A 17,574-nucleotide genomic window follows, 5' to 3' on the forward strand; every position below is an offset into this window, starting at 1 on the left:
ACTCATTTGTTATGAGGGCCAGATCTGAGACCTTGTTGGGCCAGGTCATGTCAGGTCAGACCATGTGTGTACCTATTTAAGATTATGTAGCAGAGATATAAACTTTATAAAGGACATAGACAAACACAAATATATATATTTTAAAAAACTTTAAAAACATGCTTAAAATGTTAGCACGTTAGTCTTAAATGTGCTTTCTTTGTATTTCTCCCATGGGACCAAGGACACTGGGCCAAAGGAAGCTCTGGCTCCTTCCTTCCTTCCTTCCCCAGGGGACCAGGAGGGGGAGGAGCCTCAGCTAATAGAAGGGAGAGAACCTTGGCTCAGTAGCTCTGGTGTGCAATTGAGAGAGACTGGAAAACAAGCTTGGCCTTCCCCCCTTTCTCCCCAAGGGAGAAGCCTCAGCCAATGGAGAAAATAGAGGTTTTGCTCTGTAGTTCCTGTGCGATTGAGCAAGCCTTGCAAAGCAAGCTGTTATGCAGTAGGAAGCAAGAGATATGGAGAAGGAAGCAGATGACAGCCAGTTGCTTGAGGGCCTGCTTCGGCCCCCGGCCCCAGGCCACATGTTTGACACCCCTGATCTAGCCCTTCTTTTGCTCACACACAGAGACACTCCTTAAGACACCATGAGATTTGTTTGAGTGACAGGCATTTTGCTTATACACACACAAAAGTAGTGGAATACAAAATACTTGCGGAAAACCTGAATCAACGCAGAAGTCTCTTGGAAAGAGAACAAGCATAGAAACCACCGACAGCCTTTGTTCCTAGTAAACTCTGAGTAATCAGAATCCATCTGCCCAAACTGGCATGTTAAGAATGTTAAGGTGATTGAATTTGTACAGAATGCGGCATGTTCTGAAGCAGCCACATGCTCCATTCTCTGGGCACCCAGCTCACAAAATTTTGGCTGATGTGGCCTACGCACATGAAGCAACCACGTGCTAAATCCATTCCCCTGAACGCTGGTCCATTCAACCCACCAGATTGGTCGTTTGAATTGAACCAAGATGTAGACGTGTCATTCCAGACCTAATGAGCAAGTGGGGCGGGGGGGGGGAGAGGCTCACAATTTGCCAGGCTAGCACTGAAACAAATGTGGGGGAGGGAAACTGATGCAACGTGCTCAGTCTGCAGCATATACACACGTCTGTGGGTGTGCTTCACTTTTGTGTATCTCAAATGTGATTCGAGTTTCACAAAGACCGGAACACTTTTTCATTGCACGTCAGCACAAGCGGTTTTCGACTTTGATTTCTGCCAGCTGCAACGACTAGACGGACATGTTATTGTAACAAAATAAACTGGCCAGAGAAAAAGCAGAGGTAGTCATCGCTCTGTTTATGACATATTCCAGCAGCGCACAAGTCCTTAACAGTCAGAACCCACATGATTTGGGGAAAATATCTAGAAAGTCATACCCACATCCCATAGTGCAAATTCTTTACCAGGAGGCAGCCGATTTTGTTTTTATTATGCAGTTTTCATGAAACAGCACTGATACTTTTTTCTTAGGGATGCAAAGCGGCTTTAAAACGAGTGTTCCGAACGAAACGGAAAAAAGTAAATTAAAAAAAAATAATAACCCAAACTACCATGCAGAAAGTTTCACCTTTAAATCAGCTTCCGCCCGCAGAGCAATTCGAATGCATTGCCAATATGAAATTCTTCTGGAAAAGCTAGAACAGGTTGGTTATTTAAATGTAATAAAGTTCATTCCCCACCCCTCCTTTAAAGGTACACAATTCTAAAAGCCCTGATCAATCATATGGAGTTTTGTTGTTTAAAAAAAAAAAAAACGCATCCCAAACTTCTATAGAATACAAAGCAGTCTTCTCAGAACATTCAAGCATAGTAAAAGTGGGGGGAAGGGGTAAAGAGATGTACATCACAAATGCAGGTCGAACTGGGGTGGTGCAAACCCAAGTTATCACTGCACACTATTCTTTTCCCCTCCCTCTGGAATCCCCTTGCAAGATGCTTCAATTGGTTATTTCACTTAAGCTGCAAGTTCCTCTTACATCAGTCCCAAATCAGCGCTGCGACCATGTTTGCCCCCTTCGTAGCTGTGGCTGAAACACAGTGACGCGGACCAAATGCAGGTTGCACCAAGTCTTTTGAGGGACTGCAGAGGCCAATGCACAATGCCACCTTGTTGTGGAGCCTCCCTTCAGACTCAGCAGGAAGCTAAACCCAGGGCCAGCCAAACCCATTTTTTCCCCCATTCAAATTAAAGCGTGTCTGTGATAGCATTTTCTTCAATCAATCTATGTCCCCCCCCTCAACGCGACTAACTTCAACCGGCCTTTCAGTGGGGCTTCTTGTTCTAGCAGCAGCAAATGACTTGATGCTTAATTGACGTCCTCCAGAGATGCAGCAAAATTGGAAGGAGGGGACGGCGTCGGCGTCATCGTTGCCTGAGAGAGCAGTCTTTTGTGGTGCAGTTCCTCCCACTTATTTCTGTTGGCCACTACCGAGTCCAGCATGGGCTGCAGTTTGCTGTTGACTTTCACTAAAGTCTGGGAGGAAGCAGAAGAGGAGACATCACAAATCATCAAGCAGGATACTAATTCCACTGCAACAGAGAACATTTAAATGCTCTGCTCCATTTCTCGGAAGACTCAGTGCCGGATTAAACCCTGTGGAGCCCCTAGGCGGTCAAAATCTTGGGAGGCCCCTTGCAAATTACCTCAGAGTCAGAGCACCCACCCTGCCATCTGCGGTCCCCACTGCAGCCTGCAGCCACCTTCTCAAAAGCCCCTTTGACAAAGCTGCGGGGGAGAGGCAGAGAGGCAAACTCAGCGACGATGCCAGAGGCAGCCGCACCAGGCAAGTTGGGCAAAGAGTGGCCCAGTTGCTGGCTGCGTGTGCAGGCTGGGAGGGCTGCAAGCAGGGGGAAAACTGGGGGGGAAAGCCAGCCTGGGGCCCCTAAAGGCATGGGGGCCCATAGGCCAGTGCCTACTTGGCCTAATTGTTAATCTGGCCCTGGTGAGACTCCATGAGAAGGGCACTGCCCTGAAATCTGCAAAGAGGGATGCAGTCTTTGGCTCACAGGGATCGTTCCAAAATCCTCTGCAAATAACTGCTTCGCTAACAGGCGAGACTGGACAAAAAGGGAGCTTCAGATGTGCCTGGCCCCTTTTTGATAAAAAGTAGCCAAAGTAAAGTAGACAGAGGGAGGGACAGAGAGATTCCTTTCTTCTCTCTTTCAAACCCAGTTGTCTTCTCACCTCAGTGAGAAGATATTGGATTTATATCGTGCCCTATACTCTGAATCTCAGAGCAGTCATAATCTCCTTTACCTCCCCCCCGCCACAGACACCCTGTGAGGTAGGTGGAGCTGAGAGAGCTCTTACAGCAGCTGCCCTTTCAAGGACAGCTCTGCAAGAGCTATGGGCTGACCCAAGGCCATTCCAGCAGCTGCCAAGTGGAGGAGTGGGGAATCAAACCCGGTTCCCCCAGATAAGAGTCAGCACACTTAACCACTACACCAAACTGGCTTTCAAGTCCACAGAAAGCAGAGGCAAGTTCCTGAAATGCTAGCAGTAAAGGCAATAGGGCTTAGCTTCTGGCCACTATCCCCTCTCAGGCCCTCCCAGCTACCAACAGAAAAGGCTTGGCTTGCTCCCAGACAGCCTGGCCAAGTACAACCCCCCCCCCCCACTTTGTTCACCAACACCAATGTCATTGCAGGAGACCGATGTTGTATCTTTGCAGCGTTCAATCGAAAAAAGTTGCCTACCCTTAAGCACAGCCTATTTATTTACTCCCAGGCTCCGTTTCTTGGACACACAGTAGAGTCTGAAGCTAGATATTAAGGAATAGGTTTTTACACATATTCCATCATGTCAGGGTGGAGAGTAGTCCTGTCAAGTTACAGCCAACTTATGGCTACCCTGTCAAGAATTCCCAGCCCACGGAATTCTTGGTATGAGTGGGCAGAGCTCAAAATTAGTCAACCTGGAGGGGGAGTCTTCAGGAATTGGGGGGAGGGGAGGGGGCGTTTAGCCTTGCCACCAGCCCTTTAGAACATCCCTGTCATCAGAAGCCAGTGGGTAGATGTGACGGAAAGCAATGGGTTAAGCATAAGCTGAAGATGCACAGGGCTGCGTCAGGTGACCTGAGGGTGGGGGCAAAGTGCTCTGAGCTCTCAGGGAGGGAAAAAAAAGTTTGTTTTTTTTAGTGAGAGAAACTGCTGAGGCAGGAGTTCAGTCAGTTGGAGTCTGACAGAGTGGAGGCCTGTCAGAGAAGTCTGTCAGTGGGGACCTGACAGAGACTGAGAGGGTCAGTTAGTGCCGGCCAGAAGGGCTAAGAGGGCAGTTGATCCTGTGAAGAAGCTGGAGACGGAGACGGGGAAGTCTTCCAGAGACTGCCAGCTGGACAAAACCAGCCAAGAGGGCTGTGTGTGTGTGTGAGTCAGTTAAGACCAGAATGGTCACAGACACCGGGAAACTACTCTAAAGATCTAGTGAGGAGGCTGAGGGAGTGGATGTGGGTCTGAGACACCAAGAAGGGCTGAGAGGAGAGACTCCAGTCGAGGGGTAAGACTAGACACATCAATCCCAAGAGGCCAGACCTTGGCTAGAGGTGGAGAGTGAGTTAAAGGGAACGGTGAACTGTGTAACTGTGAGAGATCCAAGAAAGTAAAAGTGACTGTAAGCTTGAAACAACTGAACAAAGAATAAGCCTGTGTAAATATCTCCCATATCCCCAGTTAAGACTTTTTGTTACAATAAATCTGTGGTTTAAGTTAAAGTTCTCGTGAGCCTATATATTTTGTGGGAAGAATAAACAAAGCTGCTGGGGTCCCATCAACAGAACAAGTAAAAATACCCCGAAGAGACGAAAATATAGAGATCCAGTGAGGCCGTGAGGTGGGCGCTGCTATAGTAGACCACTGAACTTTCTTGGATTAAACCAAAGCAGGACACTTGCAAAATGAGTCTCCATGAACAAATTACCAGTAGGTAGATGCTTTGGTCTAGGGCAGGGTAGCCAAACTTGCTTAACGTAAGAGCCACATAGAATAAATTTCTGAAGTTTGAGAGCTGCAAGACATGAACATCAGATGTTTGAGAGCTGCAAGGGAAGGAGGGAGGGAGGAAAATAGATAGGGGAGCAAGAGGTAGAAAGAAAGCAACTTTTAACTGTAAATGCATTGTCTAAACTGCCAGCTGGCTTGGAGAAGTGATTTAAAGAAACAAATGCCTTCTCTATGCTGGCCAACAGGGTGGCTGGAGCTTTGAGAGCCACACAATACATGTGAAATAGCCATATGTGGCTCCCAAGTCGCAGTTTGGCCACCCCTGGTCTAGGTATTGAATTTAGATCGCAACCGCTGAACTGCAGAACAACCAAATATAGTAAAAGTATTAAAGAATGGTTGAATTTCAAAGGAACTTGGTAGTAAGAAAGAAAACAAAGAAGCTAGTAGTTAAGATTCTAGCCACACAGTTAAATCCTAAAACATAGTTACCAGGTTACACTTCTTGAGTGAACTCAGGCAGTCGTTTCAAACCTTCCTTGTAAACCAGGCATGGCTTAACCCATTGTAGGATTAACCTATGCCTCCAGAGAGCTGAAGCAGGTTGCTCCAAATGACATGCCACCAAGCAGCACCTGGTACCTTCCAAGGTCAGCTCATCAGACCTCCTGCTAGCAGACAACAGCTATGCAAAGAACCATACAACCAGTTGTTTTAAGGTATAAGATTTGAGAGGGCAAAGGACCCTTCTGTCCAATCAAAAATCAGACCAGTGATGTTAATATGGACCTGTGATAACAAGATCTTTTTTAGACAATCAAACTTTATTCAAAGAATCAGCACCAAAATATACATATCTTTCTTTGTATATCAAACCTGTATGGGAAAGGACGGAATATAAATCAACCAAATAAAAAATAAAACACCGGCAAATGTAAGATAACATGATGGTTCTGCTGAGGAACAGTTTAATGGCAGGATGCTTCTCCCTGTAGTGTAGATCAAGCATCAGAAGACGTGAGGCGTATGGGAGTGCTACAAACCTTCCAGGTTTGAGACTGTTATTCAAAGCACCAAGTCAGCTTTTCTCATGACAACCCCCCCCAGATATCTCCCTTTGATTTGTTCCCCCGTATTCCTGGCCTAAGTTTTGATATGAAGCCTGAACCAAAGTTTAATTCAATGTCTAAGGAAAGGCAAGAAATTGACCAGAAGTCTATTTTATTGACGAACCCCATAAAGGTTTTCAAAACACGAAACATTCAGAAGTGGTTTGTCGCTGCTCGCCTCTCAGTAGCAACCTTGGACTCCCATGGTAGTCTCTCATCCTAATATTAACCAGGGCCAGCTCAGCTTTGCCTCCAAGATCTTATGAGCTCAAGCTAGCCTGTGCCATCCAGATCAGGGCTTGTCATACCATAGCTCTATGCTTATATATAATGTGAATCTGCACAGATCATGAAGAAAGTTCACCCCGGGTTCAAGTGCATAATACTGTCATACGCAGGGCTAGGACTTGGGACATCCCACCTGGGATCTCACCTCTTCCTCCACGAGTCCCGCCCCCCCCACTCGCACCTCCTTTCCAGCCAACCCACCTGAAACCCTCCCACTTACCTTTGCATCCTTAATCTACTTGTCAACCCTCCCACCTCATGCACTCACAGCTGCCCATTCTGCCTCCATGACCTTTCTCTAGTGGCACTGGGCTGAGAATGCCGATGCTGTTAACTATCTACAGACCCTTTCTCTGGTCCTAAGGATGCCTGGCTGGCATCAATGAGGGCTAGAGCCTTTTTGGTCCAGGCCCCTACCTGGTGGAATGAAGTCCTGTTAAGAGATCCGGGTCCTGCGGGACATATCAAGGTTTCACAGGGACTGCAAGATAGAGCTCCCTTTGGTCTCCCCATCACCTCATCATGGTGACTGTGCTGGGTTGATAGATATCAGCCTATACATTGCTGCCTGGCTTTGCCGTCTGTCTTTGTGATGCTGTATTGCCTTTATTTTATACTGTTACATTTTTATGATGTTTTATTTTAAATCTGTAATAGGTGTCTAAATTTCTGTTGTAAACTGTCCCGAGCCCACTTGCGGGAAAGGGCAGGATATAAATCTGAAACAATTAAATTAAATTAAAACAACAGTGGGCAGTATTTGTAACTGGGGTGTTGCCATTATGCACCACGTACACACCCTTCCCCACAGGTGGTGGAGTGCTCACGAGTGGAGTGTCCTGGTGGCAAGTCAGTGGCGGTGGTACCAAAACCACTGGCTCCTCCTGGTAGCTGGCCCACTTTGAGGTATGCTCATGCCAGGCTTGAATCTATAGCTCAGAGACAAGGCGGAGAAAAGTCTGACCAGCTGACACTGCTCAACTAAGTTGAGAGAAAACACAGTTGCACTTACCTGTGACTATTATTCATCTGGTGTTTTCAGTGCAGGCACTCATGGGACAAGCTGCGGAGAGTTGTTTCACAAGCTTCCAGAGTTTTCAAGAACTTTTGTAGAGCTCTCCTCCTCCTCCTCTCCTCCTGAGCCAAGAGTGGGAATTTCCCTGTCCAAGCAGTGCCATGACAGAGGCAGGGAAAGTGCTCCTCCCTCAGTTCTTTCTTTGCTGCCATGGAACTATGGTCCCAGGACTAGAACCACAGCCCACAGCGGGGAAGGAGAGAGGGATGTGTGTCTGGAGAGCCAGTATGGTGTAGTGGTTAAGTGTGCGGATTCTTATCTGGGAGAACCAGTTTTGATTTCCCACTCCTCAACTTCGGTTTTCTTATCCTCTGGGAGGTGTTCTATAAGTTTGCAAAGCTCATCAATGGATCTGAGCTGTACCTGTTCTTATATACGAGTAGGTTTATCAGCCTATCACCCCATCCCCATATGTTTTATTATTGACAGGGAAATAAGACACACACTCTTTTTTCTCTCTCTCTCTCTATGTGTGAGAGAGAAAGATACGGGTTGTTTGTAAATTCTTGTGTGTGTGTGTGTGTGTGTGTGTGTGTGTGTGTGTATATATATATATTAAAGGGCATAACAACTCAGAGATTTAGAGTTTAACTAACAAGGCTGAGGACACTATTAAGCCAAGCTCAACTACTCTTCATTATTGCCCTAGGGATATTAAAACTGAGAAAAAGAAATTGAAAGAGACATTTCTCTGGTATTTGATTTTCAGTCGTAAGTAAAGTATAGGCAATTAATTCGATAGAATAGTGGTAAAATATATAGTGTAATTTAAAAAAAAACCCTGCCGTTTGTTATGCACATTAATCAGGCGACATTTGGACCAGAAGTACTCCAAAGGGTAGATTTTATGAACAGGGCATAAAATGTCTTTCTTTAGGGGTTCCTTTGATATTTAAACCCTATTTGTGTATTTAGTACACTTTGGCTTTGGGACATGGATTCACTCCTTTAATTAAACACCCTACTATAATTCCTATGGAAATTAGCCTTTTAAAAATAATTTGGCTACCAAAGCATTACTCTCAGTCTTTCTAGATACAAAGTACACTATTTGGATTTTATATCTGCCTGAGATGTAATTAAAAACTCATTTGATTACTATATATTTTGGCTCCCTTTTACTTATTAAATCCGTGTAATCAATTTTCTTTTATGAAGCTTCTGGGAAATTATCTCAAAAGCAACACATTTCTCTCTCCCGGTAGATTCCTTGAACATTTACTAAATTACTTTCTTAGCACATGCCTATACCTGAATCAATTGACAAATTTATTCCCAGGACACGAGTTCTTCTGGCTTTAGCACAATTCGGGTCGAATACCTTCCTCTCCTTATTCCTTGTATCGCCTTCCATTTTGCTCAATGCCAGTTGATTGGTGCTCCCTTGAACAACAAGCCAGTTTGGTGTAGTGGTTAAGTGTTCGGACTCTTATCTGGGAGAACTGGGTTTGATTCCCCACTCCTCCACTTGCACCTGGAATGGCTTTGGGTCAGTCATAGTTCTGGCAGAGATTGTCCTTGAAAGGCAGCTGCTGTGAGAGTCCTCTCAGTCCCACCCACCTCACAGGGTGTCTGTTGTGGGGGAGGAAGATAAAGGAAATTGTGAGCCGCTCTGAGACTCTGAGATTCAGAGTGGAGGGCGGGATATAAATCCAATATTATCTTCTTCTTCTACCTCTCTCATTCTCTGCCTTATGACTTTTTCAAAGCTGGTATCCAACCCTACTGCCATAAAAAAGCCACATGCTTTCTCTAAGGGACCTTTCCATATTGGGGCCCATTGGTGAGGCTGAGGTATTATTGTTCTTTGCAGTGGAATTTAAATTGCGGCTCTCCGTGGCTCTTAATATTGAAATGGTTTGATTTTTTTGTTTTTATGTTTTCATATCTTAATGTGATTTTATGTTCCATGTATTTACATGAGCGTGTAAGCCACCCTGAGCCTGCTTTCGCGGGGACGGCGGGAAATAAATAAAATAAATAAATAATACAGCGGCTCTCCATGTAACAATCTCATAGTGCCCCTCTCTATGGGCAACATATTGAGCAAGTTTATTCTGAAGGAAGACCTATTTACTTCATGCTTGAGTGGCCAAATCTGGCTTGAGAAATTCCTGGAGATTTGGGGGTGAAGTCTGCAAAGGTGGGGTTTGGGGAGGGGAGGGACTTCAGTGGAGTATAATGCCACAGAAGGGGCATCAAACACATTTGTTATGAGGGCTGGTTCTGACATAAGTGAGACCTTGTCAGGCTGGGCCATGTGTGTCATAAAATGTAATGCCAGGTAGCAGAGATATAAACTTTATGAAGGACACAGACAAACACAATTAAATATTTTTTAAACCCTTTAAATAAAGCATTCTTAAAACATTAGCACTTGTTGGACGCAAAGGTGCTTTCTTTGTACCTCTCCCATGGGATCCAAAGAACCAGGCAAAGGAAGTTCTGGCTCTTTCCTTCCTTCCCCAGGGGACCAGGAGGAGGCGAAGCCTCAGGCAACAGAAAGAAGACAGGCTTTGCTCAGTAGCTCTGCTGTGCGATTGAGAAAGCCTGGCAAAGCAAGGTATTCCTCCCCCCATTTCTCCCTAAGGGAAGAGCCTCAGCCAATGGAGAAAACAGAGGCTTTACTCTGTAGCTCCTCTGCTATTGAGCAAGCCTGTGGTGCAGAAGGAAGCAAGAGAGAGAGGGAGAAGTAAGCAGACAACAGCCTGCTGCTTGGGGAGCTGATAAGAGCCCTCTGGGGGCCCCATCTGAATGTCTGACACCCTTGCCATAGCATTTACCCTCCAAAGCTGCTATTTCCAGGGTAACTGATCTTTGCACAGTCTGGAGATCACCTGTGATCCTGGGAGATCTCCAGTCTTTAGTTCAAACATGTACTTAGGACTGTAACCTTTATTCAGCAAAGGTCTCTCTGTTAGGTCTGAATTAAGTTCTGCTTCTCCCAGCTGTTAGCATTCCAGAAATTGGCTCCCTTCTTGGCTACAAACATTATTAAAAATAGCCCTTTCACTACTACTTGTCGCTTTGCATCCACAATAATCCTGACACTTTGTTCTTTAACGCAAGTTTTTTTTAAAAAATTCTTAGCATATAAAAAAGGTTTTTATAAAACAAAAGAAAAAGGCAAATCTGTTGCTATGGGGAAGGAACAGTGTAGCAACATATGATAATGATGGTTCAATCAGGAAACACAGGGCAAGAAATGCTGGAAGAGAAGGGAAATGCTAACCCTATCACCACCTTCCTCATACTGCATACTCCATTTCCCCAGTTAGGTGCATCAATAACACTCACCAGTCCACAAATGGACAGGTGTGGCAATTTGCATTTAAAGTCAGGAAACAGCATAAACAGAAGGTGTCAACAGAAAACTCTTCAGTACAAGTCTAGCAGTGACATCATCTGGATTTTCCATAAGGAACAAATGGTGCTGAAGTCAGAGAAAACTTGCAAAGACTTTGGTCTTCAAACACTGAAAACGGATGTTGATGAAAACATAAAAGCACAGTGATTTTTCCCCCATAGTAAATGTCTCCCAGCATCCTGTCTTCACCACCATGCCACGTCCCAAGGTGACCATGGGCACATGCTAAGACAACCTGACTTAAGTCAAGACCAGAATAATATCAATTTAAATGGGACCAACATGATCTAGTGGTTAGAATGCAAGGCTCAGGATCTGGGAAACCCGGGTTCAGATCTCCAGGCTGGAGCAACACAAAGGACTTTCTATCTGTGAAAAACACCAAGACTTGAGTAGCACCTTAAAAATTAACAAAATCTGAGACAGGATATGAGCTTTCATGAGTTGCTGCAGCGACTCATGAAATCTCATACCCTGCCACAAATTTTGTTATTCTTTAAAGTGCTACTGGACTCTTTGCTCTTCCCTACTGCTGCAGACAGACTAGCAGGGTTACTCATCTTTTTCTATCCATGGCCTCCATCAGACTTCCAGTTCCCTTTGCTCTGTCCATGGTCCTGATAACTGGCCTGGCATTGGAAGATTGAAGAACTGTGGAAGCCGCTCCTGAATGTTTAGACTCATGCGTGCCTAAAATTGTGAGCTTCGGTTCCAGGAGAATAGTTGCCCGAGGAAGAACTGTTATTGAAACATGAAAATTTCACCTAGGGGGCATGTTGCACGTTGAGATTGCACTTTGAGATTGCTGCATGGGACAAGATATTTCTATATTGCAGTCTTTTCCAAACATGGCATTTTGGACAAAGATGGACTTTCTCTTATGATGGACTTGTTATCGTTTATTATTATACCTTGGTACCATATATTGTGCTCACAGTAATGTTTTGCATGATTATGTTACATTAGAGAATAATCACTCAGAAAAGTTTTGGTAGTTGTATGTCTTGTCTTCATTGTATTTATTATAGCAACCTAGCTGTGCTCCTGTTGTTTTGCTCATCAGAAGATTCCTAGCCTGAGCTTTTTTTGCACACTCCTGCTTGCTAAATACCTACATTTCCAAGAAGGCATTCTCCACTGCTCTGCCCCCCATCACTAAGAAATAACTCCTCTATGGGTCTTGGCCACAAGCAAGGCATTTAGCAAATCAGTTCAAATGGCTCTGGGTTTTTAAATTAAAGAAAACCTACACAGTTTAGGTTTTATTTTATGGAGGTATTGTTCTTGGCTTGCTCAGTCTAAAAATCTAGCAGTCATTTACTAAAATCCTGAGAAAGTTGTAATTTTGAAGCGCCTCTCTATCTTTCACACACAAACACAGAGCTGATATTATGAGACTAGCACACCTAGGTATCGTAAGTCAATCTCCTGGACCATGGAACCATTTGGGCTCTTGAAGTGGAAGAAGAAGACCGTAGTTTTATATCCCAACCTTCTCTCTGAATCAGAGTCTCAGAGTGGCTTACAGTATCTTCTTCCCCCACAACAGACACCCTGTGAGGTAGATAAAGCTGAGAGAGTTCTCTCGGAAGCTGGCTTTTCAAGGACATATCTGGCGAGAGCTATGGTTGTGCATTTGTGTGTCTGCAACTGGAAGACATGTCAGCCTCTGGTGACTGACTCTACTGGGGGCCTGGAAGATATTCAGAGAGGTGGCTGAATAGAGTTTGCCCCTTGTCCACTCAACTGCTGGTATTCCAAGGGGGTCTCCCATCCAAGTACTTGCCAGAGTTGACCCTGCTTAGCTTCCAAGATCTGATGAGATTTGGCTTGCCTGGGCTACCTAGGTCAGGGCTTTTAGGCCAAATTTTGACTGTGATCTGAGGCTTTGTAAATTAGTCTGCATACCACCCACTGCCTCCTAAGACCAGTTTCACACTGGACTGCGCGTCACCTGATGAATTAGAAACTGTACTTTCAGCTGTAATGTATATTTTTTCAGGGCTCTTATCCAAATATTGACCAGTTCTGAACCTGCCTGATTCACAACCCTTGACAAGATAACAGCACATAGTCGTCTTTCTGCAGATCTAACACTTGTAAAGTGTGTCTATGCAATCAGACCATATAAATTCTGTTTTATTACGGAGCAGAATATCTGAAAGCCACAGGATGCAATGCTCACGCTGCTTAGTAACTCACTGGGTTCTAATTAATCATTTTTACTGTATAGGCAATTGAGGGGCAACCTAGTGACTAGTAACTCCAAAGGGACAAAAGGTATAGGCATATCAAACTCCTACAGAAGTTAACAGAGTCAATGCTGTATTGCGGTTTGTGTTTTGCTGACTCCATTATTCCATGGAGTAATTTTTATAAAGAGCCTGGAAATTTTCAAGTTCAGATAAACAGGACTTTTTTCTCAGTCACTCCTTGGCTGGAACTGAGCTTGAAAAAACAGAACGTTGCTGCAAAAATGTTATTAAAAGGCAAAAAGGTAGTCCCCTGTGCAAGCACCAGTCGTTTCTGACTCTGGGGTGACATCGCATCATGACATTTTCATAGCAGACTTTTTATGGGGTGGTTTGCCATTGCCTTCCCCAGTCATTTACACTTTTCCCCCAGCAAACTGGTTACTCATTTTACTGACCTCGGAAGGATGGAAGGCTGAGTCAACCTTGAGCCAGCTACCTGAACCCAGCTTCTGCCAGGATCGAACTCAGGTTGTGAGCAGAGAGCTCAAACTGCAGTACTGCAGCTTTACCACTCTGCACCACAGGGCTGCTTAAAAAGGATATTACTGTGTTAGATTTCCTCTTCTGTATAACAGCCAGATCAACTTACCCAATGACTTGACACCATTGTCTTATGTGATTCCCTGCTATACATGGAGTGCTGATGATATGGGTAAGGAACTATACATAATAATGATGTTGGAACAGGGGAACAAATTATATGCAGTGATAACAGGTTAACTGAGTAATCTGACTCAAAACTGCCATTTCCAGTCAGCTCCATACCATAGCATTTAATTCTGCCTCTAGGTTCCATTTTTGAAACACAAAACTATTCCTGAATGCTTTGCCAATTCAAAATTGCTTCAAGCCCTGGGACTGCAAGACATGTTTCAAGATGATCCTTCCATAGATAATTATCACCATTTCATCACTGTTAGTCAATGTTCAATTTGCGGTCAACACACAGAATTCATAATACCAATCCCAGTCTTGCCTATGGGGTAGTCACAGGTCAGCTGTCGCCGGACAGGACTTCCATCACGACCACCAGAAAAATACATGTGATGAATGAAGTGCAGCTATTACAATAGAAAAATTTGATGTTCAAGGTCAAGTGACAATAGTTTTCACTGAGAACAGAAGAAGCAAGACTGGGATGAACTGGGGTTGATGTTCACTGCTGGTATTATGAACTCTGTGTATTGACTGCAAGTCAATCATTGACTAAGAGTGATGAAAGGATGATAATTATCCATAAAAGGATAATGAGTCTCCAAGATCTGACAAGACTAGGCTAGCCTGAGCTATCCAGGTCAGGGTTGTACATTTCTTCTTTCAGTTAATAAACTATTGTGACCTTGCCCATATACCCTCACTGTTTTACACAAACTAAAAGGTAAAGGTAGTCTCCTATGCAAGCACCAGGTCAACCTATGGGGTGATGATGTCACATCAGGACGTTTTCTTAGCAGACTTTTTACAGGGTGGTTTGCTAGTGCCTTTCCCAGTCATCTACATTTTGTCTCCAGCAAGCTGAGTACTCATTTTACCGACCTTGGAAGGATGGAAGGCTGAGTCAACCCTGAGCCAGCTACCTGAACCCAGGTTCCGCCAGGATCAAATTCAAGTCGTGAGCAGAGCTTGGACTGCAGTACTGCAGCTTTACCACTCTGCACCATGAACTACCCCCAATTTATTTAAATTAGCTGGATTATTTTCTCCTTGCTTTGGTGGCAAGGAGACACCATCACAACAATCCACTGACACAAACAGTATGTCATTTTATGGGTTATCTTGGCAATTCATGAGAGCCTCAAACTTTTTGGTTTCATTTTCAGACAAAGTACCCAAAGAAACATCCAGATCTACAAAATAACAGAAACTGCTTGCAATCACTGGTGTATTTCACAGATTCTTTGGAATGAAGAATCTGAACTAACCCCAGATCCTCCAAGGTAGTTTATTTTCAAAAACATTTCCACTGGAAACAATCTGGTGGATTTTTAAGTGACTCCTTTTGAACTCCTTACTTCTTCACTTGAATTGCTGGTCTTTAGCAATTCACAGAATCATGGAATCATAGAGTTGGAAGAGATCTCCAGGGTCATCTAGTTCAACCCCTTGCACAATGCAGGAAACTCACAAATACTGCCCTCTAAATTCACACGATCTTCATTGCTGTCAGATGGCCATCTAACCTCTGTTTAAAAACCTCCAAGGAAGGAGAGCCCATCACCTCCCGAGGAAGCCTGTTCACTGAGGAACTGCTCTAACGGTCAGAAAGTTTTTCCTAATGTTGAGCCAGAAACTCTTTTAATTTCAACTGGTTCTGGTCCTACCTTCTGGGGCCACAGAAAACAATTCCACACCATCCTCTATATGACAGCCCTTCAAGTACTTGAAGATGGTAATCATATCACCTCCTCTCCATGCTAAACATTCCCAGCTCCTTCAACCTTTGGTCTCCAGACCCCTCACCATCTTCGTCACCCTCTTCTGGACCCATTCCAGCTTGTCTATATTCTTCTTAAAATGTCCAAAACTGAACACAATACTACAGGTGAGGTCTTATGAGGCCGGTCTGGGGATCCAAACTCAGTTGAGCTTTTGAGTTTAATCTGTGCAATTTCTGAAGCTTTTGGGAGCGATCCCATGTTCTGCAGTACTTGAATCTAACTGGGGTCCCAACAGGCTGTTACCAGAGATACGCTCCTTGCTGCTTCATTCTGCTTCTTGTTGTCCTCTGTTCCAGATCTGCCTCAACTCTGACTTTACTGAGCACCTTGTAATCTCTTAGCCCTTCAGGAAACACAATGCTAAGTTTTCTCCCTTCTAAGAGGATCATAATCTTGAATGGTAATGCTAGCGTACAACCTCATGGAACATTGTCCATCGCTTTCCTAAGCATTGGAAAACTATTAGCATTGGGGAGAGCCAGTTTGGTGCAGTGGTTAAGTGTGTGGACTCTTATCTGGGAGAACCGGATTTAATTCCCCACTTCTCCACTTGCAGCTGCTGGAATGACCTTGGGTTAGCCATAGCTCTCGCAGAGGTTGTCCTTGAAAGGGCAGCTGCTGTGAGAGACCTCTCAGCCCCACCCACCTCACAGGGTGTCTGTTGTGGGGGGAGAAGATATAGGAGATTGTAAGCCGCTCTGAGTCTCTGATTCAGAGAGAAGGGCAGGGTATAAATCTGCAATTCTTCTTCTTCTTCCTTTCTGCACACTTACATAATGGTTGCTTCAGGGCTATATTTTCCATGTAATCCCTAGCCCATTTACTCCAGAGTAGCCCTAGCACAAAGGGTCTGAGAGTACAAGCCATAGGGGCCTGAGTTTGTTTCGGCAATCTGCTGTTATTCCTATTACCAGTGTGTGAGGTCCCAAACACAAGATGCCTCTTACCCATTTACTTTCAGCATTTCTTCCCACTTGGCAATCAATACTTGCTGCCTTGCTATTAGATTCTGAAAATCTCTTCAGTCTATATCAGTCCCTTACCCTTAGTTAGTTCTTTAGATTTAGTCCTCTGCTGGGAATTCAGCCAGGCAGATGTAGATTGTGATTCTGGTTTCTCCAGATTCTTTATTGAAACCATTCCATCCATCATCATTCCTAGCCCTTTTCTGATCCAATGCACTTTGTTCTTCATCTTTCTTGAAAACTGAATAGCTGTTAAATTATCCATTAATCTTCTTTCACATTTGCTACAAGTTTCTTTCCTTCTCTTTCTAATCTGGAGTTTTACCTTACTTAGTTTTCCCTTTCCAAGCGCATTGTTCAGCTTCTCGGTCCTTTAGTGTTAACATGCACAGGCATCTCTACCCAGTTCAACATACTGCTCGGATAAGACTGATGTTGTGTTTTTGGTAAAGCACTTTACTGTTCAATAAGCTCACAGTCTTTTCTTACAGATGGATAAATTGTTGAATCTTCTTCACATCGGCTGTCTTACCACACTTCTTGTTCCATCTTAAAGAATGTCAATATCATATGGTGTCCTATGAACTGTGACTGGGAAATGTGTTCATAAAACAGGTATCATCCCCTTCTTCTATCTCCTCCAAAAGCTAATCTTGAAGACTGGGGGACTCTAGCAAACAGAATGGAATGCACAGTGGCAGCTGTAGTTTGAAAGAAAATAGGCAGAAGTCACTCCTTGATTGGAACTGTCAGTCAGAATCCAGAAGCTAAGATCGTTAGTAGGAGAGATGGAGTGAGAGACCACTGACACCTTGAAGACTCACATGTGTAGACTCTTATCTGGGAGAACCAGGTTTGATTCCCCACTCCTTCACTTGCACCTGCTGGCATGGCCTTGGGTCAGCCATAGCTCTGGAAAGGTTGTCCTTGAAAGGGCAGCTTCTTTGAGAGCCCTCTCAGCCCCACCCACCTCACAGGGAGGAAGAGAAAGGAGATTGTGACCTGCTCTGAGACTCTGAAATCTGGAGTGAAGGGCAGGATATAAATCCAGTATCTTCTTCTTGTACAAGCTTTCATGGGTTACATCCCATCT

General features: G+C 44.4%; 1 protein-coding gene across 1 annotated transcript in view; it reads right to left on the reverse strand.

Annotated features, from left to right (window-relative positions):
• Nucleotides 1–1,326: 1,326 nt before the first annotated feature.
• The window catches only part of PDE11A (phosphodiesterase 11A), a 284,908-nt gene continuing 268,660 nt past the window's right edge, over nt 1,327–17,574 (reverse strand). The window contains exon 20 of the mRNA XM_060257021.1: nt 1,327–2,519. Within this exon, the coding sequence (XP_060113004.1) occupies nt 2,352–2,519 (168 nt within the window). The 3' untranslated portion in view covers nt 1,327–2,351. The remainder of the gene's footprint in view (nt 2,520–17,574) is intronic.

The sequence above is a fragment of the Heteronotia binoei genome, chromosome 16 (genome assembly GCF_032191835.1).
Source record: "Heteronotia binoei isolate CCM8104 ecotype False Entrance Well chromosome 16, APGP_CSIRO_Hbin_v1, whole genome shotgun sequence".
In the NCBI taxonomy this organism is placed as follows: Eukaryota; Metazoa; Chordata; class Lepidosauria; order Squamata; family Gekkonidae; genus Heteronotia; species Heteronotia binoei.